At 39.6% G+C, this 27,022-nt stretch overlaps 1 protein-coding gene across 1 annotated transcript in view; it reads left to right on the top strand.

Moving 5' to 3' along the window:
• Window positions 1-27,022, top strand: part of REEP3 (receptor accessory protein 3) — a 103,581-nt gene that overhangs the window by 64,999 nt on the left and 11,560 nt on the right. The window contains 4 exon segments of the mRNA NM_001261663.1: window positions 9,828-9,904; window positions 13,087-13,207; window positions 14,242-14,355; window positions 25,519-25,666. Coding sequence (NP_001248592.1) covers window positions 9,828-9,904; window positions 13,087-13,207; window positions 14,242-14,355; window positions 25,519-25,666 — 460 coding nt within the window.

The following is a 27,022-nucleotide window of genomic DNA, read 5'->3' as shown; positions in this document are numbered from 1 at the left end:
TTGTTGAAAACGTTAAGAGATCATGAAATGAAGCTAGCTCTTCATTTGGCATTAGGGTAGGTAAATGCATACCTATTAAATGAAGCATGGTTTTCTTGATAGTAAATTTAGCCTAGGAGTATGTTCATTTTACAGTATTCACTCCAGCTTTAAATATCCTCTAATTCCTTTGAGAGGGTGAAGCTGAGAACTCTATCACATGACCGTCTGGATTTCTGAAATGCTAAGTCTTTATAAAAGCCTTATGGATTTGAGTAATAATAAAGCAAGTGCTAGCTTGTTAAGTAGGATAATCTGATCCATGCACTATATAAATCAGAATGTAATTTAAGTACTATGACTTTATGTCGCAGATGACTCCATATTCTTCAAAAGAACTTGCCTAATTATAAGAGTATATTTCCTTGGAAAATTGATTTCTTTTGATGTTTAAATGATTTTAAGATTCCATTTGAGGATTATTTTATTTATATATATTTATTTTAAATGAAAATATTCATCACATTTCTTTAGTCACAAAAAATATAGTAGGTAAAGTGCTCCGAAGTGAAGATGATTGCCATTTCATTGTGACCACTTTCTAGAGAAGTTTATTACCAAATAATTAGAAAAAATGGGAATTATAATCTCACTTGTTAAGTTAACCCAGTTCATTCGTTCTTTTTTTAAAAAAATTAATTTTTTATGGTGGGGTTAGAGATGGGGTCTTGCTGTGTTGCCCAGGCTGGTCTGGAACTCCTGGGCTCAAGCAGTCCTCCCACCTAAACTTCCCAAAGTGCTGGGATTAAAGGCATGAGCCACGGTGCCGGCTTATTAATTCTTTTAATAAGTATTTTTGAGCATCTGTTTTGTGCCAGGTACTGTATGAGGCATTAGATACACTCTTGGCAAAGGAAACAAAGTAAGCAAAATAAAACATCAAACATCTTTGTTTATAGAGTTTTCCTACTGAAGTTTATGCATGTTATTTTTTGCATTTTATTTATTGGCCTCCCACTCAGAATATATTTACTTGAAATATTGTGCCTATTTCTAAGAAGTTCATTTATCTGATTTCTTGGCCTATTGAAAGTAGAAGAAGATTGCTGCTGAAGCCATGTAGACTGAATTCAGATGATAGCTAACAAATTCACACAGACTCACTTGCCAAGGGATCACAATAATAATTTAAAATAGTATTCCTCTGGCTCTGCCTTAGTCTGCTGCATGAGAACATCAATCCTTCCTACCCTTCATTTCCTTCCAAAATACTTCCCCGAGGATATCTCAACCACAGTTGCTTAAAATGTGATCCCCTTCTCCATTTCTCAATCATTGTAGTACTGTCACGACCAGTCCGGGCATTAGCCCTGCCACAGGTGGAAGCTAATGGTACTATGACCAGTGCCTACCTAATTCTGGAACCACTGCTGCTGTGGCCTTGCTCTCTCATTACAGAGATTAGTGCAACCTCTTATACTGGGGTAGGCTAAGCCACTATGATCGTAGTATGTAACAATAATGCAATGACTGAAGAACTATAGAAATCCATTTCTTTTTCACATAAAAGTCCTGGTTAGGTGCTCATTTCATCAAGAAGTTCTCCCCATGCAACTATTAATATTTGAAAACTCAGATTCTACCCATCTTCAACACATAGCTTCCAAGGGCGCTCTGCTCCCTGCCATCCCACCAGCAGGAAGGGAGGAAGAGCAAGTGGAAGAGACACCCCCACTTCTCAAAAGCCTCACCTTTTATTCTTTTGGTGAGACCTCAACAGATTCCTCATCTACCTGCAAAGAGGGGCTGAGGAACCCAGGTCCTGGCTCAGCCATTTTCTAGTCATGCTCTGTCATTCTGCCTTTTATGGACAGCAGTACATCACATCCATACTTCTCTTGTTTCATCGTCATAGACTTTTCATTCTTGTTTCATTGTCCTAGACCTTTCATTATAGCCCTTGCACCAGCACCCAGAACTGGTGAAGGCACCATTGGTCATAGTCTGTCCCAGCTCTTCCCTAGACAGCACCCCTTCCCATCCTTAGAAACATCTTTTCTAAACATTTACTGCTGTTCTGAAATCCACTCACCTTCCCACTCATGCCCAGCCTTAACAGCTAACGTGCCCCCGACTGCAGAGTGAAGGTAGAGGGCCTAACCCGTGAACTCAACTCTCTTCTGGACACAGCTACTCTCTTCTTCCTTTCTGCTCAAACCCCTCCCCTCCCATGGTTCCCTATCATTGCTTACTACAGCCTGGAAAGCCCTGTGTATCTATGTGGCTCCAGCAATCTCTCTGGCCTCACCTGCTACTGCACCTCCTGTTCTGTTCTGCTCCAGCCACACCTGCTCTTTTACTGGCCCTGGTATGTGCTGATATGCTCCTGCCTCGAGCCCTTTTGCATGCTGTTTCCTTGTCTAAAATGCATTTCCCCCAGTTATCCATGTGAAGAGCTTGCTCACTTGCTTCAGGTCTGTGTTTGAGTATTTCCTATCAGAGAGGCCTTTCCTGACTACCCTGTTTAAAATATCAAAATCCTAACTCCCTTATTCTGCTTTATTTTTCTCTTTAGCATGTATCACATATCATAAGCACACCTAAAAAATATTTGCTTTCCCTCCTTCCCCTTCACTCTCTTCTTCCTTTCTATCTGTTCCAGAGGAAGATGTATTCCTGCTTATTTCTTGAGCACCCCTGAGCAAGCAACTGCTTCTTTCTTGAGCCCACTCTTTTTCCCTCTGTGTTCCTAATCTTATTCTTGTCTATCTCATCCAGGATCTTGTTCCATTAAATATTCCTGCTTTCTCATAATTTGAATCTCATTATCTCTCCAGTATAATGTTAAATCCTTGAGAATATAAACACGCTTTCGTGTTGCCTCATGCTATTTTTTATTCTTTCTCCTCTAAAAAAAAAAAAAAAAAAACCAGATCTCTTAAAAGATTAATTTATATGTACTCATCATGGTTTTACCTCCTATCTACTTTCTAGCCTTTTGCAGTTCTTACAAAAAGGAGAACATTAAGCCAAACAGGGTAGTCAGAAAAGGCCTCTCTGATAGGAAATACTCAAACACAGACCTGAAGCAAGTGAGCAAGCTCTTCACATGGATAACTGGGGGAAATGCATTTTAGACAAGGAAACAGCATGCAAAAGGGCTCGAGGCAGGAGCATATCAGCACATACCAGGGCCAGTAAAAGAGCAGGTGTGGCTGGAGCAGAACAGAACAGGAGGTGCAGTAGCAGGTGAGGCCAGAGAGATTGCTGGAGCCACATAGATACACAGGGCTTTCCAGGCTGTAGTAAGCAATGATAGGGAACCATGGGAGGGGTTTGAGCAGAGGAATGACATGATTTGGCTTCTGTTTTAAGTAGGCATCCTGACTGCTGTGTGCAGGATAGAGTCAAAAAAATGGAGTGACCAGTTAGGATGCTACTGAAATAATCCAGACAGGAGGTGATGGTCATCTGGGCTGAGGAGGTAGTGAAAAATGACTTCTATTCTGGGTGTTTCAAAGGGCTAACAGGTTTAGTAGTGCTGGAACCTTCTATTTGCCCCTCCAGTGGAGCTTCCCTTCTACTCTCCACAAGTCTCTGCCCTGCTGCTTATGGCCCAGGAGACTGATCTATACAGGCTGGACCATCTCTGGCCTCCTTTGGGTTTTGCCCATGAGAGGCCCCTGAACAAGATCAGAAAGACAGGAAAAGCATGAGGTCACAATATATGTTCTCCCAGCTCCCTCCCTGCCACCACCAGTTAGCTGTGACTGTAGCTTTCACCTGCTTACCATCTCTGGGTTCCAGGAAGCCTTTTCCTCCCCTCCCTCCTTCTCACCTAGGTATAATACCAGTTCCTGCAGTTGCTTGCTCAGGGGTGCGCCACTATCCTTGATTGGTGTTCTTGAACCTTGCACACAGATTTCTAAATAATCCTTTAGTAAGCTTTCCTCCAAATATTGAGATTTTGACCCATACTGGGAGCTAGGATGTCTAATGTACTACAAACAGCAGAACTTTTTTTTTTTTTTTTTTGTAAACAGAGTCTTGCTCTGTTGCCCAGGTTGGAGTATAGTGTCATGATCTCACCTCACTGCAACCTCCACCTCCTGGGTTCAAGCGATTCTCCTGCCTCAGCTTCCCAAGTAGCTGGGATTTCAGGCATGTGCTACCATGCCCAGCTAATTTTTATATTTTTAGTGGAGAGGGAGTTTCACCATGTTGGCCAGGCAGGTGTCAAACTCCTGACTTCAAGTGATCCGCCCACCTCAGCCTCCCAAAGCACCAGGATTACAGGCGCGAGCCACCGCACCTGGCCCAGAACATCTTTTTAAATTAGGGACAGGATCTCATTATATTGCCCAGGCTGGTCTTGAATTCCTGGGCCAAAGCAATTCTCCCACCTCAGCTTCCCATGTAGCTTGAACTACAGGTGCACACACATAGCATTTTAAAAATCACAGTTATTTACTTGTTTTTCTGCCCAGTATTGAATCCTTGAGGATGGAACTGTCATGTTTATGTTTCTATTCCCATGCCATGAGGCAGGTAGGATTTGCTTACAGTTGAATCAATGAGTGTTATTTTTAATGTTGCCACCTGAGTCCTCAAGAATTGACTAAATTATGTTTTACATGAAAGATTAATGAAAGGGAGGATATATGTGTATGTGTCCCCATCTTAGTGCTTCTAGGTGTAAACTTCACCTTGTTGGATAATTAAGTTCTCTGAAATCAAGGAAATTTTTTTTCTTTCCTTGAGTTTTGTATAGTTATCGACTAGGCTACACAGAAGGGAGTTGCAGAGTATTCAGGCAATTCCTATGTTATGTGAGCCTCCTATAATACAAGCACCCTTTCTGAAAATGAACTGTCATCTGGGTCGAAATTGAGCACCACTGGGAATGGGGGATTTGTAGACTGACAAGGGCCAAAGGAACTTTTAAGGAAATATTGGATATAGCTTTCTCATTATTCATTGGTCTTGTGACGTTATCTAAACAACAGTTTATTGATTTTACCAATTATTTCCAAATGGGAAAGAAATAAGGTTTGTTCTCACTTCCCCGATAATATATTTCTATCAGGCCAGGCGCGGTGGCTCAAGCCTGTAATCCCGGCACTTTGGGAGGCCGAGACGGGCGGATCACGAGATCAGGAGATCGAAACCATCCTGGCTAACACGGTGAAACCCCGTCTCTACTAAAAAATACAAAACAACTAGCCGGGCGTGGTGGCAGGCGCCTGTAGTCCCAGCTACTCGGGAGGCTGAGGCAGGAGAATGGCGTAAACCCGGGAGGCAGAGCTTGCAGTGAGCCGAGATCGCGCCACTGCACTCCAGCCTGGGTGACAGAGCAAGACTCCATCTCGGGAAAAAAAATATATATATAAAAATATATATATATATATATATATTTCTATCAATAAGGTTAGTTACCTTTTTTCCCAGTAGTTTAAAAGGTGGATTGTGATTTATTAAAGTCACCTGTTAAATTACTGACTTTTATTTACATATTTTAATAGTAATTCTTTCTATTATATTTGGTTACATACGTTCAGAAGATAATTTGTGTATTGGTTTCCTTTCAATTTTTTGGTATTAATACTGCATTTTGTTATCAGTTTTTTGTTGATCTAAAGAATATTTCCTTTATCTTCACATACATTTAGGTTTTTCTGGGTTTTTTTTGACCTTGACTTCTTTCTGCTACTTCTTTTGAGCAAAACCTTAAACAGCAGGCTGAATGGCCTTGAGGTGTAGTTTTAATAAAAGCGTCACTGAGTAATCATTTAGTATAAACTCCCAACCAGATACATTAATGGAAAAAAAAGAAAGCAATATATTTTCAAGGTTAACTTTCTTTATGGTTGCTTCCAAGAATAACACATGGTCATTGAATTTATTTAATTTTTGCCTGTATTCAACTATATTTAAGGTTCATATTTCTGATGAGAACAAAAAATTCATAGGTTCAAGAGACCAAATTGTCAAAGAATTTATAAACCATGGGGTTTGCATATGTAGAACTGTAGTCAATTCAGCAGGAACATGCCTAGAAATACCCTATTGATCAGAGAGAGAGTTTGCTGTTGGGTGTTTCACTAAAAAATTGAAGGCTTTTCTCCCTCTTTTATTTTTGACGTTATTAAATATTCTCACAACCTAAACAGATATAATTTTTGCTTTCTTAGAAAAAACCATATATTTTAAAGCACGTATTTACTTTGTGAATTTTAAAATTAATTTGATGACTTCATCTGAAAATTGAATAAGCACTTAACTGAAGCACAGCTACTTTTGAAACCTTCGGAATGTGCAGCAGCTCTAATTCATTCCATAACTCGTCATTCAGGGAATATCAGCAAACGGCTACTATCTGTACAGTCCTTTTGCCTCTACTCGACCCTATTAACAAATAAATTAAAACAATTTGTGGAGCATTACTTATAGTTGTTATCCCCTTGGAAAATCACAACCATCAAGACAGTTGTAAAATAATGAAAACATGAAATAATGAAAAATAACAAGCAGCTACTTAAATGCTTTTATTTTTCTGAGAATGTATTAAATTTTTTGTGAAGAGAGCTGTATTTCACACTTAAGCCTCCACTTTCCTGGGAAAGGAGGTGATAATATTTATACTGAGGTCTCTGTGCTGAGTACTGGAGAGGGAGAGAGCCAGGAAATCCTAGAGAACTGGAGAGACTGGTCTGGTGGCAGCCGCTTGTTTAAAAAGCTGCATCCTTTGGGCTTCAAGGTGGACTGTGCCTCCTTCAGCCATTTCCTAGTGCAGTGATCTTGAGCAACTTATTGATTTTGGCCCTCTGTAAAATGAGAGGAGTTCACCATATTACTTATTTTCAAACCTTTCTCATAGGGCACAAGGGTTTCTTGGAGTCTCCCCAAGAGTCCTAGGGTAGGTTGAATGGGAGACTGAGCCAGAACAGTTTCTCTTGTAATGTATTTACAGGTTTGTTTTTGTTTTTGTTTTTTTTTCAGTAAAAGGTTGTTTAACTTAAAAAAGCATGATGACTCCCCACATCCCTGCTAGCTTAACAAAAGCACATTGTTCAGTTTGTAGTCATTTTTTCCTTCATTTCTTTTTGGGAGGGAGGCCTATGGTCATGACTGACTCTAAAAGATAACCTTATGGGCCGGGTGCGGCGGCTCACGCCTGTAATCCCAACACTTTGAGAGGCTGAGGCGGGCAGATTGCCTGAGGTCAGGAGTTCGAGACCAGTCTGGCCAACATGGTGAAACCCCATCTCTACCCAAAAAAAAAAAAATTAGCCAGGCGTGGTGGCGCGCGCCTGTAATCCCAACTACTCAGGAGGCTGAGGCAGGAGAATTGCTTGAACCAGGAAGATGGAGGTTGCAGTAAACCGAGATTGTGCCACTGCACTCTACCCTGGGTGACAGAGTGAGACTCTGTCTCAGAAAAAAAAAAAAAAGGATTACCTTATGAATACAGCTGAGAAGGGAAAGTACTGAATTAGTGTTTGGATTTGGAAAGACTGAGGGAATGAACCCATACAAGAGCATCATTTCCTCTTTTAGAAATGGGTAGGGAGGGGCTGGGCACGGTGGCTCACGCCTGTAATCCCAGCACTTTGGGAGACCAAGGCGGGCGGATCACGAGGTCAGGAGATCGAGACCATCCTGGCTAACACGGTGACACCCCGTCTCTACCAAAAATACAAAAAAAAATTAGCCAGTCGTGGTGGCGGGCGCCTGTAGTCCCAGCTACTCGGGAGGCTGAGGCAGGAGAATGGCGTGAACCCAGGAGGCGGAGCTTGCAGTGAGCCGAGATGGCGCCACTGCACTGCAGCCTGGGCGACAGAGCGACACTCCGTCTCAAAAAAAAAAAAAAATGGGTAGGGAGAGGGGAGGAAAGAAAAGATAACACACGCAGAGACCCGCATAGGATTTTAGCCCTGGAAGAAAATCCCCCTACTTGGACAAAAGCTTGGGATTGGGAGCAGTGAGAGATTGAAAAGAACTCACGAAAAGTGGAAAACTAAAGAGAACATTGGTCTTAACTTTTTTAACATTTAAGATAATAATTTTATAAATCAATTTTCTCATATTTCAAATATAGATGGTGTACCCTATTATTTGCTTTGGGAAATTTTTTAAGCTTTCAGGATTCTCTATAAATTAGAACAAATTGGTAGCATTCATATTTCACAATACAATTGTTTCAGAAGTTATTCATGGCTATTTTCTGTTGGTTTGTTCATGTAAATAGACAATTGAAAAAGCTACTTGAGTTATCGTTTTATATTGCCTACGAAATAACCAAACAAGCATCTGTAGTAAAACTAATAGGTCAGTTTCCCAGTTATATATAAGGACCTAGATTTTTTTGTCACTCATGAGGTGAGAACAAGGAAAGTGGTAGTCATCCTTGGACCCCACGTTGGGCAGTTTCTTACATCCTGTCTCTCTGCCTGGTATAATGGGTTAACCAATTCCAGAGTCAGGCAGCCTGGACCCAAATCCTAGCCAAATGACTTCTCTTTTACCTCTCTGTGCCACTGTTTTCTTACCTATGATGGAAGTAATTACATTTCCTACTTTGTAAAGGTTGTTACAGGGATTAAATGAATTAATTTATGTTATATGTTTATCAACGTGATTCCTCACCCCCTGGTTGGCATGGCATTGTGTATTTGCTATTATTATTGCACAGAAAAGCAGAGATTTTAATCGTAAGTGAAACTCCAGTGCACTTGAGAGACAAGAAACTCTATATACTGAGGTCAATGAAAAAGTATAAATTTGGGAGAATCAACTCAGAAAACATTAATCTTGCATGCTTCTATGAGAAGGATAGGTCCCAAGAGAAGGCAGAGTGCCAGGGACCATTCAGCATGCCCTGATTCGGACCAGGGATTAAAACATCCTGAACTACCATTGTGGAATTAGAGTGGAAGAAGGAGAAAGATGTGTGGGAGATTACAGACTTATATCGGGAAGAGGAAGAAGACCAACCTTACGCTCTCCACCTGGGTAACTAGCATTATGGATGCATCATTAATAGAAGTAAGAAGCCCAGAACTTCTTCTTTGCTTTCTGAACAATTTCTATATATTGAGAAATAAGGAATATACAGTTTTAAAGACTAATAAAGATTAAATGTAGTCTTATCATATTGTACTATATTACCTATGTAACAATTAAATACCTAAGGCCAGGCATGGTGGCTCATGCCTGCAATCCCAGCACGTCGGGAGCCCAAGGCGGGCAGATAGCTTGAGCCCAAGGAGTCCGATACCAGCAGGGCAACATGGCAAAACCCCGTCTCTACAAAAAAAAAAAAAAAAATTTAGCCAAGTGTAGTGGTGCACACCTGTAGTCCCAGCTACTCGGGCAGCTGAGGCAAGAGGATCACTTGCGCCTTGAAGGTCGAGGCTGCAGTGAGCCATGATCATAATTGTACCACTGCACTTCAGCATGGGCAACAGAGCGAGACCCTATCTCTGCAAAAAATAAAAATAAATAAATAACTTATAGTATTCATAAAGAAGCAAGTAGATAACATCTTTTAAAGAACTTTCTTCCAATTAAGAAAAATAGTTCCTGTTTTCCCAATTCCTTGATTTAGATTCCTAGATTATATTGTATCAAGCCCCAGAGATTTATTAATCTTTGCTCCTTCTATCCCAAGACTGTTGATGTAGTAAAGAACTCAAACATAAAACCTGTTGAAAATTAAACCATCACTTTCTGCATTTGACCCAACATACTATGTATACAGAAACACATACATACATACATACATGTAATTATTCAGAGTTGCAAATAATTTTCTTCTGTTGTTTCATGAGTATTTTTATTATTTCCAGGTTCGATGGATGATGTACTGGATTGTTTTTGCTCTCTATACTGTGATTGAAACAGTAGCAGATCAAACAGTTGCTTGGTAAGTTTTGCTGTTGAGAAGGGGCCAGATTGCAGACTCATAATCAGGTGTCCTGAGCTCTTATCCTTGCTCTTGCTATTAACTAAGTGATTTTCATCAAGTTACCTAATTATTCAGCCATTTGTTTTTGTCATCTGCTTTCCCATAGAACACTACTTTCCTTTGAGTCCCCATTAAATAAAGGCAGCTCATTTTCCTCCCCATACGCCACTCCCTGCTCACCTCCCACACACCTTCCCCCAGTATCTTGGAATAGGGAAAGTTGATTGTCATCATCCTTTTCTGCACTGATGACTTCAGAACATTTTCCTGTATCACTTCCTAAATGACTCTGCTTTTGAAGCCCACAGCATCTGGTTTTAGCACCCCCTCCCTGTCCTATCCTTAAAACTCTCATCTACAAACATTTGAACTGGAAAACGTCAGCACCCACGTGGACACCCACTCAGCACCAGCTTCCTGGCTGCTCTGTTCCAAATAGAGGAGGCAAAAATTAAAGTGTGTTTATATCCTCAGGGATTTGACATTTTACCAAGGAGCAGTACTTAACTGGACAACTCGAATCTCCCTGTGGTGTATTTCAGTAGTGCATTTCCATCTAAACCCTGCCATCACTTTGAGAACTTCTCCTTTCAAAGCATTTTGGTTTACTACCTTGCTGATATCTTCATCTGCCCTTGACACACAAACTTTCTGTCTAAATTAGCCTAACAATTACTCGTCTTTTTTTTTTTTTCTTTTTTTTTTTTTTTACATAGGGTCTTGCTCTGTTGCCTAGGCTGGAATGCAGTGGCGCGATCTTGGCTCACTGCAGCCTCTAACTCCTGGGTTCAAGCGATTCTCCTGCCTCAGCCTCCTCAGTAGCTGGGATTATAGGCACATGCCACCATGGCCTGGCTAATTTTTGTATTTTTAGTAGAGACGGGGTTTCACCATGTTGGCCAGGCTTGTCTCAAACTCCCAGCCTCAGGTTATCTGCCCACCTCGGCCTCCCGAAGTGCAGGGATTGCAGGCATTAGCCACTGCAACCAGCCAAAATGACTCTTTTTTACTTCTTTAACTGAACTGCTAAATTCAGCTGAAAAAATTAATCAACTGCTCACATAGGTATAAATTAATCAACTGCTCACATAGGTATCAGTTTGAACCTCATTCCTTTTACTTGCTCCTGATCAGTGTCTACTTACATTTTGCCTGGGTCTGTTTCAAACCTTTACTATTCTCTCCTTAAGCTGTCTTTCCCATTTTGCTATTCTCCTATTCATGTAGCACTTTAAGACCTATTGGATTTGCTAGAAAAAAAATAGAAGTCATCAAACTAAAATATTTTTAGCAACCTTCCTTTATTTGCAAATGTCACTCTATCTCTCTTCTGATTTGAAATACTGTAAAAATGTCCCTTCCTGTGCCCCAAAGCTCATTCATTTTTCTGTTACATTTTTGGTACAGGGGTTTGGTGCGGGGGTCTCTTTGTTTTTAAGTGACAGAGCACAAATCCTAAACCATGCTACCTCTAAGTTTCCAAGTTCTTTTTGTAAGATTTCATTTTTTTCTGATTGCAAATGTAGCCTATATATGTTATTTAAAAATGAACGATGTAGAAAATGTCTAACATGAACAACTGAATCCAGAAACTCCTGTAATTGCAGTGTGGCAGAGACCTCTTTGTTGACAACACAGTAAGTCATCCTCACTGCCCTCTACCTGCCTGCCTTGACAGAAGAACTCACATTTGCTCAGCTATCATTTATCCTAGTAATAAATGGACTACATTTATGTGGTTCTCACAAGATACTGAGCCTCCCATTATATATTAGCAAACTTTCGCTGTGACAAAAAAACAACCATGAAAGTACAATGGCTTAGAAAAACAAACTTATTTCTTGCTCAAGCTACATGAGGGCAAATGGTTGACTGCATTTTTACTGGGGTCAGGTTACTTTTGCTGTTGTTTTTGTTGTTGTTTTAGAGACAGGGTCTTGCTCTGTTGCCCAAGCTGGAGTGCAATGGCATGATGATAGCTCACCACACCCTTGAACTCCTGGAGTAAGGCAATCCTCCCAACTTGGCCTCCCAAAGTGCTGGGATTACAGGTGTGAGGACCTCACCTGGCCCCTTAAACCAAGGCTGAAGAAGCAGCTATTCTCATGCCAGAGGGCAAAAGCTTAAAGCAAGAGGTTGAGGGTGATGGAGTGAAGGAGTCAAGGGGTGTTCTAAAGCTTCTGCTTGCGTGTGACATGTATCATGTTCATTTTCTGCTGGCCAAAGCAAGCAAGTCACATGGTTAAAGCCACAGTTGAGGAAGTATACTGGGCCAACAGGGGAGGCCCACTGTAACACTTTGTATGTTCCTTGGAAGTGAACAATTTAGGTCTGCAGAGTGCTGCAATTCTGGCCAAATGAAATTGGAAGGGATATTTTTTGGGAGTTCTGAAAAAGATGAAGATGTGTGTATGGGGTAGACATTGTACACTTGGAGCATATGAAGTCATGCTCTGATAGGCACAACTATCATATGAGGTAGGTCACGTACTTCCATGGCAGTTTGGCTCTGCAGATAGGGTGGCCATACCTTGTGCACTGGATAAATGGTATTAGTGCCTTCTTTTAACTGCTGCATTGTTTGGCAGCTTTCCTATGCTTACTATAAAGGAAGATTCTTGTATTAGAAGGAGGGGGGAATCTCTCAGGTCACACTTTCATGAACTGATCTGTAGTTGAAACAAGATTATTCAAACACAGTTGTCTTCTGATCACTCTTACATTTAAAAACTTAGCATAGGCCGGGCACGGTGGCTCATGCCTGTAATCCCACCACTTTGGGAGGCCAAGGCAGGTAGATCACATGAGGTCAGGAGTTCGAGACCAGACCTGGACAACATGGTGAAACCCTGTCTCTACTAAAAATACAAAAACTAGCCGGGAGTGGTGACACGCACCTGTAATCCTAACTACTGGGGAGGCTGAGGCAGGAGAATCACTGGAACCCAGGAGGCGGAGGTTGCAGTGAGCCGAGATGGTGCCATTGCACTCCAACCTGGATGACAAGAGCAAAACTCTGTCTGAAAAAAAAAAAAAAAAAAAAAAAGCATAGTGACTGAACTTTTTAAAAGGTGTTTTTGTGATTTCTAGAGTGGTTTATTTTTCACTGGCAGTTTATTTCCAAATGTTTTTCTTATTAGGTTTCCCCTGTACTATGAGCTGAAGATTGCTTTTGTCGTATGGCTGCTTTCTCCCTATACCAAAGGAGCAAGTTTAATATATAGAAAATTCCTTCATCCACTTCTTTCTTCAAAGGAAAGGGTAAGATATATAAATTACTTCCATAAATTTTTAAGAAATGCCTAAGCCAAGGCCAGGTATGGTGGCTCATACCTGTAATCTCAGCACTTTAGGAGGCTGAGGTGGGTGGATCACTTGAGGCCAGGAATATGAGACCAGCCTGACCAACTTGGTGAAACCCTACCTCTACTAAAAATACAAAAAAACGTTAGCCAGGTATGGTGGTGCATGCCTATAATACCAGTTAGTTAGGAGGCTGAGGCAGGAGAATCGCTTGAACCCAGGAGATGGAGATTGCAGTGAGCTGAGATCTCACCACTGCACTCTAGTCTGAGTGACAGAGCGAGACTCCATCTCAAAAAAAAAAAAAAAAAACAGGCCAGGCGCGGTGGCTCACGCCTGTAATCTCAGCGCTTTGGGAGGCTGAGGCAGGCAGATCACGAGGTCCAGAGATCGAGACCATCCTGGCTAACACGGTGAAGCCCTGTGTCTACTAAAAATACAAAAAATTAGCTGGGCGTGGTGGCGGGCGCCCGTAGTCCCAGCTACTCAGGAGCCTGAGGCAGGAGAATGGCGTGAACCCAGGAGGCGGAGTTTGCAGTGAGCTGAGATTGTGCCACTGCACTCCATCCTGGGTGAGAGAGCGAGACTGCCTCAAAAAACAATAAAAAAATTAAAAAAAAAGAAGCTCCTAGGCTGGGTGCAGTGGCTCATGCCTGTGATCCCAACACTTTGGGAAGCCAAGGTGGGAGGATTGCTTGAGCCCAGGAGTTTGAGACTAGCCTAGGCAACATAGTGAGACCCCCATCTCTACAAAAAAATTAAAAATTATTTGGTCACGGTGGTGCACGCTTATTGTCCCATGCCACTGCATTCCAGTTTAGGCAAAAGGAAGAGACCCTCTCTCAAAAAAAAGAAAAGAAAAGAAAGAAATGCCTATCAACACATGCTTAATGCTATAAAATTTGTGAAACTATTATAGGGAGAATGTTCTATTTTGGGGCTTCTTAACACTATTTTTAAGTAAAACTAACATCTGTGGCTTTTTCCCCCAGGAGATTGATGATTATATTGTACAAGCAAAGGAACGAGGCTATGAAACCATGGTAAACTTTGGACGGCAAGGTTTAAACCTTGCGGCTACTGCTGCTGTTACTGCAGCAGTAAAGGTAATTGTTCATTTACCTTTTTAATCCAGTATCACATTAAGTTAACAAATAAAGAAAAGTGACTTTTTATTTCAAACCATTATAAAATTTTGGCATTTTGCTGTATGTTTATTTTTCTAATACTGGAAAACAAGTAAATAATTTTAAAGATATTTTAATTTTATATTTTCTATACTTGATATTTTGAATCTCTTAATTGATCACAAAATGACAGGTAGTTAATAAATAATACATGCCTGAAAATGTCATGTAGTCATAATGTTCCCACTTAATGACCTTAAAGTAGTTTGAGTAAAGCACCTGAAGTAAAGATGACCATTGTTTCTTTCTCTGTCTTTGGTGTTCTTTCTCTCTCTTTTTTTCTGTGTCTTTCTCAATGGCAATATCTTGGTAGGATTTCTGGCTTACTTCTGCACCTCTACTTCAATCAATTTGAGGTAACTGATTATTCAAAATAAAGCATGAAAAAGTCTGTTCTTAAAACTTGGTACTTAGCCAATTACTAATGTCATTTGTTATGTTTGCAAGCCAAGTTATCAAATGAATGTGTTCCGTAAAAATTTGCATTATGGTTTTGGATTTCTTTGCATGTTGTAATTTGTGTGGTTTATTTTAAATACTTTAGCATAATTGATTTTGGTGTGTTTGGTATGGAAAGAAAATAGCCTTCTGTGTTCCTTAGTTGCTTCATGTATAAAATGGGGGTGATATACCTGTGAGAATATATAAAAGCACAGTGCTTGCTTGCGTATAGTAGGAGCCCAATAAACATAAATATCATGTGTCTATCTCCATTCAAGATTCAAGTGAAAATTTAAGGTTTTTGCTATTAAATTAAATTGAGACTGAATAGTATTCTGCTTTCAAGTTAGTCTCTTAGTTATCTTGAACTAAAACAACAATGCTATGGAAACAAATATTCTAGTTAAGTGGTGATTTTATATAACTGTAATGGCGAAGGGATATGAAATGAGGGCACTTTCACTTTTCAGAGAGGTTTTTGGCTCAAGTATCAAACTGAATATAATGAATAAGAAGGAAAATTCAAATTAGCATTACATTGAGGGTTAAATGGAAATTTATTAACTGCAGCACTATACACTATATTATTAAGACAACTATATTATTAATGATTATTAATGATCAGCACTTTAATATAGCATAGTTTTCCTGTTATTTGGCCTCTAAAGGCTTTTTCTTTTATTAGGATAGGTTTATAAATGAATACAGAAATAGCAAAGTTTTCAGCTTAAAGGGCTACGTTTTATTTTAGAAGTTCATTTTGCTTTTTATTTCTTGCTTAGTGAAAATGCATTCCTGATTTCCATATCTGCTAAAAAAAGATTATCCAGGAGATAATCCAGCCACTGGGAATTCTAAAAAGAGGGAATAGATGCAATTATCAAAGAAATAATATAATAATATTTCCCAGAACTGAAGGATATGAATCTTCAGATTGAAAGGTCCCACCAAGTACTTAGCACAATGAATGAAAAGAATGACTGACTCTAAGTGAAGTTATTGGGTATCCCAAAACACCAGTGATAAGGAAAGAATTCATAAAGATTCCAAATATAAAAAGCATGTCACATTTGGCCGGGCACGGTGGCTCACGCCTGTAATCCCAGCATTTTGGGAGGCCAAGGCGGGCGGATCACTTAAGGTCAGGAGTTCAAGACCAGCCTGGCCAACATGGTGAAACCCCGTCTGTACTAGAAACACAAAGATTAGCTGGGCGTGGTAGCGGACGCCTGTAATCCCAGCTACTTGGGAGGCTAAGGCAGGAGAATTGCTTGAACCCAGGAGGCGGAGGCTGCAGTGAGCTGAGATCGCGCCACTACACTCCAGCCTGGGTCACAGAGCAAGACTCTGTCTCAAAAAAAAAAAAGCATTGCACATTCAAATGATGCAGAATCAGAATGACATTAAATTTCTAAACAGTGACAAGGAAAGCTTGAAGACAGTAATACCATCCATGATACCATCATGATTTTCACCCTCAAGTACTATAACAGTCAAGCTCTCGGTTGTGTGAGCTTAGAATTAAGAAATTTCTTAATTCTAGGCATGCAGAGTCACAAGATTTACCTCCTGGTTATCTTTTGTCAGGGCAGATTTGTTCACCAGAGCTAGGGAATGGTCCATAAAAAGGGAAACCCACGGGATCTGGGAACCAAGTTATTCAGCACAGAAAGGAGATGACAAAAATTCCCAGAGAGAACACCACACAGCAAGCCCAAAGTGCAGCCAGCCGAAACTGGATGTGGTGGATGAAAGGTGCCAGGAGGGATGGCTCTGGTAGACCTACAAAGCCAAGAGGATCTTTCATGCTGCACAGAGATGATACTAAAACCGGTGAGAGGCCGGGCGTGGTGGCTCACACCTGTAATCCCAGCACTTTGGGAGGCCGTGGTAGGTGGATCATCTGAGGTCAGGAGTTCAAGACCAGCCTGGCCAACATGGTGAATCCCCGTTTCTACTAAAAATACAAAAAAATTAGCTGGGCATGGAGAATTGCTTGAACCTGGGAGGTGGAAGTTGCAGTGAGCCAAGATCACACCATTGCACTCCAGCCTAGGTGACAAGAGTGAAACTCTGTCTCAAAAAATACTAATAATAAAATAAATAAATAAATAAATAATAAAACCAGGGAGAGGGCATGCTTCAACCAGATGACACATTGGCTCTAGGCCACTGGTGCCCATGCAGCTGCCCATGATCCCTGAGCACCATGAAAAAATATATTGGCGGCAATGTAAAGAGAAAGAAGGTAAGACAATGAAAAAGAAAAAAAAGGCATGATCATTAACTCTGGCAAAAAAAAACAAAAGTTACATAAGAAAGGAAATAATGGAGTATGACTGCATTTACATTATAATAATGAACACAGACTAAGGATTTAACAACTGTGGTTTTGCCATATTGAGGGTATCGGGGAAAGAGAAGGAAAGTAGAAGAGAACTAAAATCCTCATCTGTTACAATAGGAAAGTAGAGGGTTTAAAGGGGCTGCATCAGCAGGGGATGAAGAGGAGAAGGGGACTAAGCTTGTTGCTTTTTGCTACAAAATTTAGCATTTTTGACTTTGCAAATCAAGTACATGTATTTATTTACACCCAATGAAGATGCTGTCTGAATTTTTCCTATTTAAAAGCATTCTTGGCCGGGCGCGGTGGCTCAAGCCTGTAATCCCAGCACTTTGGGAGGCCGAGACGGGCGGATCACGAGGTCAGGAGATCAAGACCATCCTGGCTAACACGGTGAAACCCCGTCTCTACTAAAAAGTACAAAAAACTAGCCGGGCGAGGTGGCGGGCACCTGTAGTCCCAGCTACTCAGGAGGCTGAGGTAGGAGAATGGCGGGAACCCGGGAGGCGGAGCTTGCAGTGAGCTGAGATCTGGCCACTGCACCCCAGCCTGGGCGACAGAGCGAGACTCCGTCTCAAAAAAAAAAAAAAAGCATTCTTCAACATGGTTCTGTGGAGAAAAACTGGAAATTAAATTTCAAGTTGAAAAATTATTTAGAGAACACATTTTAGAATATTGTCTTAAAAAACAAGCATACAAATCCCATTTTTCCTCCTCACTTTTAGTATTTGCATACAACAATATATTATTTTCCTATTTTGTGAGATGCCTTTGTACATATTGTGACTATTTTGTGCGGTACTTGTTTTATTTTGACTTGTATTTACTACTCCCACATAGGGAATCAGCAGTCCCCACTGTATTATCTTATCCTCATTCCCTTCCCATTTATTTTTATCTTACACTTCGCCTCCATTGGTGTTTAGCATTCTACATACTATTTATTCAGCATCTGTTTATTTAATGCCCTCTGCATAGTAGGTACTGGGAATGTAGCAATTAGCAAGATAGATACAGCCCTCACCTGCACAATCTACTGTCTGTCTGGAGCTAATGTCTATATTAGCTAGGGAATAGCCCACAAAAATTTTATTTCTAACTGAAAATTGTATTTCACCTCTAGTTGATAAGACCCCACCCATTACTCTTCATTATTAAAATAAGCATTATCTCACAGGAATACTTTTCTGTAAAAATGCCATGAAAACAAAAATGTATCTATTTCATATAGCTATTTTTCTGGCTCTCTTATGATTTGTTTCTTTTAATTTATATGTTTAACACCTTAAAATCACCTGTCCACCCCAAAGGCAGTAATATTGATAAAAATCGTCTAAGTCACTCCTGCAAAACAAATAGAAGCCCATATCCCTTAAATGAAATCGGATACTGGATTTGGAACCGTCCCCATTTGTTTGCAATGCTGTGATTCTTTTATCCATAACATCCCTGGATATGAGGTAACCTTCACTATTCTCATGAGTACAGGAATGTTGGAGATCCCATCCTGGAGTCTATATTATTCACTAGAAATGGTCATTAAATATGCTGAACATAGCATAATGTTAACCCTATTTGCCTCAAGTTATACTGTACTTATTTTAAAGTACACGAAATTAGTTTCATCTCTGCAGATGTCAAACAAGGGCATTGTCATAGAAGAATCACTGAACCAGACACTTCATACCGAAGAGTAAATTGAAAGTGAAATAGGAAATAGGTCAGGTTTAAGGAGAAGCTGCAAGAAAGCCAACAGTAAGATTTGAAAATTATTTAAAATTTTTACAATATATAGTTTGTTTAAAGTATCTTTGAGGCTAAACATTCTTGGATTCTTGGTGTGACCTTTGAAGAATGGGTAATAACCCTGACTAGGTTTCCCAGGTTGAACCACCTGAGCATGTTAAAGGTGAAAATAGGAATCTAATCAGAACATTTATTACACCATAAAGCAATTTTCTGAAAATGTTACTCAGTTCTATGACCTCATTACCAGGCATCTGTTCACAAGGTCACTGTACAAGTTTATTTTGGCTGAGCAAAGCATAAACATTTGAAGGACCTTCAAGGATTTTGCTGAGGATGTTTAACATTCCATAGCTTTCCACATGAGAAACGTAGGTGGTTTCGTGCAGATGAACAACACTACTGCCAGATGAAGGACAGATGAAGAAAAGTACTGTCCGTTGTATTAACCATGTCTTTGAACTTCTCTGGCAGCCTTTTCTTGGTGAATTTCTTTAGCAGATATAAGAACTCAATTACCACAGACTTTTGAGCTCTATAGGTAAAATTGTTGAAATCTAATTGACTTTAAATGATCCCGATTAGGTCAAAAATCCTAACATCTTACTGTCTTTTTTATGACTTTCTGTTTGTGAATGACTTTGAGAATATACAACTTAGTATTATACACTTAAAAAAAAAAAAAGGAAAGAACCTTTGTCCAGACAATGGAAAAAGAAGGTTGTACTATTTTTCCTACAATCTAAGGAAGCAGAATGGTATAATAAAAATTGAATGCTACAGCAATTGAGTTAATCTGCATTTTTTTTAGTGTTGATTCCACTACAAATTAGCCATGAGATTTTGGACAAATCATCTGCATTGATCTAAGTATTAATTTTTCTCACTTGTAAAACGAAGCGGTGAAACGTGATTTCTTTTTTTTTTTGTTTTTTTTTTTTTTTTTTGTGAGACGGAGTCTCGCTCTGTCGCCCAGGCTGGAGTGCAGTGGCGGGATTCTGGGCTCACTGCAAGCTCCGCCTCCCGGGTTCACGCCATTCTCCTGCCTCAGCCTCCCGTGTAGCTGGGACTACAGGCGCCCGCCACCTCGCCCGGCTAGTTTTTTGTATTTTTTAGTAGAGACGGGGTTTCACCGTGTTAGCCAGGATGGTCTCGATCTCCTGACCTCGTGATCCGCCCGTCTCGGCCTCCCAAAGTGCTGGGATTACAGGCTTGAGCCACCGCGCCCGGCCCGAAACGTGATTTCTAAAACCCCTTATATCTCTAAAACAGTGGTTCTCAACTAGAGGCAATTTTGTGCCCCTGCCCTTACCATGGGACATTTTAGGTTTTCACCACTGAGAGGGGGCTGCTACTGGTATCTAGTCGGTAAAGAAAGGTCAGGGATGCTGCTTAATATTCTACAAAGCACAGAACGTTCCCCACAACAAAAAATTATCTAACGAAAAATAGCAGGAGTGTTAAGTTGAGAAACTGCTCTAAAGGTATGATGAGTCAGAAAAAACTGAAGAGAATATATAAATATATATAAGTAGTTTTAGTGATAGGTTACAAATAATTTTTACTTCCTTTTTAAAATTTTTCTCCATGTTATCAGTGTTCTTCAATAAATATGTATTGCTTTCATCTTAAACACACTAAAATATTTTATTCACCTAATGTAAATGCAGTCAGTTCCATTCTGGGCTTGGTCAGATCAATTGCTGAATGTGCATAGGGAAATGAGATTTCCCTAAAAACTAGGAACTAACCTTATCTGCAATTATAATGTAATGTCAAGGATCAACAAGAAATAGAGCTTAGTGACTATTGTTTACTGAATAGTATAATAAGAGTTATTCTGTAAAAGAATGTTTTGTGCTTGTAAGATTATAAAGCATTGCTGGTTATATGTTTTTAAATCTGTGATTTAAAATGTGAAGAAAATAAATTGAAGGTTTTATACAAAGGTGCTGATAAACATAATAAATTCTCCTTATTTAAAACAAAATATAGTAATTTTAATGTAGTGTTTAACCAGGAAATGAAGTATTTAAACAAAGACAGCATTATTTGAGTGTGAAGAAATTGGAATTACTCATACATGCAGGGTCCCTTTTTATGGATGCCAACCATGTGCTTAGATACTTGAGTAGACATTCAGATGTCCTAGTGCCCTTGGATGTAAATGAGCTCTCTGTGGAGCCAGTGTGGGGAGCTGCTTCTCAGCTGAAGAATCCCTTCCAGAGCCTGAGTGTGCTAGCTCTGGACCCAGCCCTCCTGCCCAGTCAGTCCCTGCAGTATTCTCAGTTTCTTACCGACGCATATTTGGGCCCATCTAAATCCAAACCCTGAGAATTCAGTGCCACCTGAAGTTCAGATGGTTCAGGAACAATTCTGCTCATGATGATCAGTTTCAATGTGTAAAATATTCTACAGAATACTTAATTACTTTGACTTTTACATTTTCATCATAATCTCTGTTACTTTGTTAGGATCAATTTTAACATACACAGAGTACAGACAATTCTGCAGAGAATAGGAACTAAAGTGCTGAAATATGAAATTATCTTGTGAATGGTAATCCTGCCTTTCCTCTTTATTGACTAAGACCACTGTTTCCATACAGCAGACTAGACTAGAACTTTTCTTCCTTCTTTTTCTCTTTCTGTCTTTCTTTCATTCTTTCTCTCTCTTCCTTTCTCTTTCTCTTTTTCTTTCTCTCTTTCTCTCTCTCTTTCTTTCTTTCTGTCTGTCTTTCTTCTTTCCTTTTTTAGAAACAGGGTCTCGCTTTATCACCCAGACTGGAGTGCAGAGTTGTGATCACAGCTAACTAAAGCTTCAAACTCCTGGCCTCACGTGATCCTCCCACCTTGGCCTCCCGAAGTGTTGGAATTGCAGGCGTGAGCCACTGCACCGGGTCCTTTTCTCATTTTTCTTATACTTTTGTCTTAACATTATATAAATTAAATAGAAGAAAATAGATACACAAAGCATTATTTATTTAAACAAAACCAATACCTTTTAACATTGTTATTTACAAGTGACTGTAACGTTCTATTTGTGACCTCAAATATAGACCATTTTTCTTTTACTGATGGGATTAAAGCATTAGATACAGGAAACATGGGTGAGAAATGGATCAGAAATTCTTAGAGTATACCACATATTGACTAATTTTGTAATATTAAAGACAATATTTTTAAAAAGAAAAAAAGTCACCCATCCCATCTGCCTAAACATTGTACTGTTGTTAGTTTTGCATTTTTCCCTGCCTACTTATAGCCATACTGCACACTTGCAACCATATTATGCATGTGATATAGAATTCTGGGGTAGAGGGAAGATATCTCCACTTACCATTATTATAGCAAACATAGTTCCTTTATTACTGGAGTTTTTGTGTTGAAGATGTAAAAACTGGAAGGAATATGGTGGCCTTCAGAAGTGATTACTTTATAATTATACCCTTCCTTTAAACTGGTTACATTGGATACTTGTAATTTATATAATGTTTTCAAAGTCCATAATACTGCACCAATTTCTCTCTTATATTAGTTTTATTCTAGGCCCATAAAAAATATACAGTGGAAAGTCCAATTTTCCAAGGTGATAATGGCTGTTAAAGTGTTGGAGGTTCTCAAAGAGGGCTCATATTCTCTTTTTGCTTTTCCCTACAGTACCTGGCTTTCTGGAAAGCCTTGAAGAGGTTGATAATACTTGGGTATTGATAATGGTAGCATTGGTTACTCAAGAGCTAAATTTAAATCCAGCCTGTAGAGAGATCACCCAGATACCTCAAGGTTGGGCCTTGCCTTGCTCATGTTTAATCTAAACCTGAAGCAACCCTTGGTGGGTGGTGTAGTCTACCCATGGAGAAGCCTGTGGCCATACCTCTAGTTTGCTGCCGAACCTCTGCATAAAACCTACAGTGTTTACATTAAAACATGCTGCCATCTATGGAGGACTCTTTAACAGTCAAGAGTAATGAAAAAGAAGGGACATAAAAAAGTATTTAGTTTACTTATTACATATTCAACATCAGTAGCATACCAGGTGCACCAGGAGAATAGAAGAAGCCTAAGATTTGTCCCTCTCCTCTAGTGTCTTAAAAGTCTTGCTCTGGAGGCAAAATATACCTATCACAACAGTGGAAGTAACAGTATTATGTGCATTCATTTGTGAGGTATATCCCAAGAGATTTGTTGATTATGCTTGTTAAACATACCAAAGTTTGGGGATGATATAATTATAAAATTAGACTGATTCTGTTACACTTTAAGTCATTTGTATCCTGAAATGTACCTTCTTGAGTGGGAGGGTTTGGGAATTACAGCCAGCCTTGGAAATCGCATGTGAATTGAGTAAAGGGTATCATGGACATGCATGTCGTTTGTCATCTGTGTGGCAGTAGATAAAGAAATCAGGGGGCCGGCTGCGGTGGCTCACGCCTGTAATCCCAGCACTTTGGGAGGCCGAGGCGGGCGGATCACGAGGTCAGGAGATCGAGACCATCCTGGCTAATATGGTGAAACCCTGTCTCTACTAAAAAATACAAAAAACTAGCCGGGCGAGGTGGCGGGCACCTGTAGTCCCAGCTACTTGGGAGGCTGAGGCAGGAGAATGGTGTGAACCTGGGAGACAGAGCTTGCAGTGAGCTAAGATCCGGCCACTGCACTCCAGCCTGGGCGGCAGAGCGAGACTCCGTCTCAAAAAAAAAAAAAAAAGAAGAAAAGAAATCAGGAATTGCTGAGAGAGGGCACATAACTACAAAGATGAAATAAAGAGAATGACATTTCTGAGAAACAAGGCATCTGTTTCAGATGAACACTGGTCACTTCCTTGTAGTATGTCTCTGGAGTCTTCTGTCAACTATCTATTTGATAAGTAAATGATATCTAATAAGGAGGAAGCAAGTATAATAAATTAGACCATGCCACAAATGTTTTTTAAATGTGTGAAATCCAATTATTTTTATTGAGAATAAAGACCTTTAATGATTTCATATCACAATTCAAAAATATGGTAGAAATAAACAGCTCAAGTGGGATATGGAAATGGCATTTGGTTTTGACATAATGTATTATTAACCCAAAGTAACTGAATCAAGACTCAGACATTAAGACCTTTTTCTTGAGTGTAAAATACAAGTTAATAGTAATGTCCAAATGTTTGTAGCACCTTTGACTTTGAAATTTAGAGATGAAGCATTATGGATTAGTTTCTATGGTAACACTGTAACTAGAGGAAATCATAAATTCCTATGTGTGAAAAGAAGAAATAATAAGTATAAAAACCCCCTTAGAAGAATATTTTTAATCTAGCTATAAATAAGAAGTGACTCATCTATATGCTATGCAAATTTAAAGTAGGTAAATTTAGAATTTTTTTTTCTTTTTTTGCTTTTACAAAGCTTTATACTTTAGGAGGGGAAGTGTAGTTATATATGAACAGTTCAGAAAATGTCTCTTTCAGAGCTGCCGTGGTGGAAATGTTCTGTATCTGCACCATCCAATACAGTAGCCACTAGCCACATGCAGCTATTGAACATTTGAAAAGTGGCTAGTGCAATTAAAAGAAGTGAATATTGTATTTTATTTAACTTTACTTAATTTCAATTTAAATACCCACCTGTGCCTAGTATCTGCCATATTGTTAAGGGAAAGGACTTAAAGTCAAATGTAGAGTAGTAGGTATGTCTTGCCAGATAGTTAATTCACTAATTGACTATCATTTTGTATTCCACATTCTTTGGCTCTTACATGTTTCTAACTTGTTCTAGAAAGAGCCATTACCAGTCCTGACTTACCTTAGCTTTAAAACAATGTCATGTCTCTTTTACTTTAAAAAGTTGCCCTTGGCCAGGCGTAGTGGCTCACATCTGTAATCTCAGCACTTTGGGAGGCCAAGGCAGGAGGATCCCCTGAGGTCAGGAGCTCAAGACCAGCCTGGCCAACATGACGAAACCCCATCTCTGTTAAAAATACAAAAATTAGCTGGATGTGGTGCCACATGCCTGTAATCCCAGCTACTCAGGAGGCTGAGGCAGGAGAAACGCTTGAACCTGGGAGGCAGAGGTTGCAGTAGCCGAGATCGCGCTACTGCACTCCAGACTGGGCAACAGAGTGAGACTCTGTCTCTAAATAAATAAATAAATATTAATTAATTAATTAATTAAAAGTTGCGCTAAATCTTAAAGTTTAAGCCCCAAAGTGCTAGTTTTAGGAGACAGCAACATTATGGATGCTGTTTACTCTGAGGGTAAGCCCATCATACATCTTTTTACATTTTAAAATTAAATATGATGCTGAAATGTTTGGGGTGAAATGTACTGATGTCTACAAGTTACTTTGAAATGCATGAAAAAATAAAATGAATTCGTGGATGGATAGATGGTAGATATGTGAGAAAGGAGATACCGCAAAATGTAAACAATATTGGGTGTTCATTGTACAATTCTTTCAGCTTTTCTGAAGTTATCTTAATAAAATGTTCAGGGATAGTTAAATGTAAGCATACTAAATATTTTTAAAGTATTTTTTTCTTGGATCTATCACTTCTGTATTAAATAGAGCCAAGGAGCAATAACTGAACGTTTAAGAAGCTTCAGTATGCATGATTTAACAGCTATCCAAGGTGATGAGCCTGTGGGACAAAGACCATACCAACCTCTACCAGAAGCAAAAAAGAAAAGTAAACCAGCCCCCGGTGAATCAGCAGGTGTGCTTGTTTGTTTTAATATATGGTTCTTTTACATGGACACAGGGAGGGGAACAACACACACTGGGGCCTGTCAGGGGGTGGGGGACAAGGAGAGGAGGGAGAGCATTAGGACAAATACCTAATGCATGCGGGGCTTAAAACCTGGATGATGGGTTGATGGGTGCAACAAACCACCATGGCACATGTATACCTGTGTAACAAATCTGCACATTCTGCACATGGATCCTGGAACTTACAGTAAAATTATATATAAAGTGTATATATATATATGATTCTTCCATAATTGGGCTTGTAGATACTAAAATGATACATGATAACTATCTGAATTTAGGTAGAAAAAATTTACTTCTAAGCTTATATTTTTTACTTTTACATTTAATCATAGTTCTTTTCCTCTGAATTTTTTCTAAATTAGTACTTGCTAGGCCAGGCGCAGTGGCTCAGGCTGGGTGCAGTGGCTCACACCATAAATCCGAGCATTTTGGGAGGCTGAGACGGGTGGATCATGAGGTTAGGAGTTCAAGACCAGCCTGGCTAACATGATGAAACTCCGTCTCTACTAACAATACAAAAAAAATCAGCCGGGCATGGTGGCACATGCCTGTAATCCCAGTTACTTGGGAGGCTGAGGCAGGAGAATTGCTTGAACCCTGGAGGTGGAGGTTGCAGTGAGCTGAGATGGTGCCACTGCACTCCAGCCTGGGCAACAGAGTGAGACTTTGTCTCAGGAAAAAAAAAAAAAAAGATTAGTACTTGCCTTTTGCTGACTCTGGAGATCATCTACCTAACAAAGTAGGCTTTTTTGCTGCCATTAATTTTTAGAAGCTGTAGGTGTGGTTACCAATACCTTCTTACCACCAGCACTAGTTCTAACCTGTAATAAATACTCTTTCTACTCAAACTGTGCACTGACATCTAAGGAGTTTTATAGTTGAACACTCTTCACTGTAAGTGCTGTGGACAAATAAGGATATTGACTCACAGATTAAAAGTTTTAAGCACGTGATAAAAGATGACTCAATTTAAAAATAAGATTACTCCCATGGAAAATGTGTTGAAATTACATATTCTAGTTCAAGAGCTAACTTGTAGGCATATTCTAGTATAAATTATGAACATGTCATAGTTAATATATTCTAAAACTTTAAAAAACTATCATGATCTTAGAAACATACATATAAATTAGACACGGTTCCTTAGTCATTTTATCACATATAATAAGAAAGTTTGAATTCAAAGGCAAGGCTGAGAACTAAGATTTTCAAGACATTCCTTATTAATGTGTTAAGTCCATAAGGTACAGGGCTATTTGACTTTTTATTTAAAAAAGAAGTTTTCTTTTGAGAGAGATTG

Source organism: Macaca mulatta, chromosome 9 (assembly GCF_049350105.2).
Source record: "Macaca mulatta isolate MMU2019108-1 chromosome 9, T2T-MMU8v2.0, whole genome shotgun sequence".
In the NCBI taxonomy this organism is placed as follows: Eukaryota; Metazoa; Chordata; class Mammalia; order Primates; family Cercopithecidae; genus Macaca; species Macaca mulatta.
The sequence above is the reverse complement of the archived record's forward strand: the minus strand, read 5'-3'. Positions and strand labels throughout refer to the sequence as shown.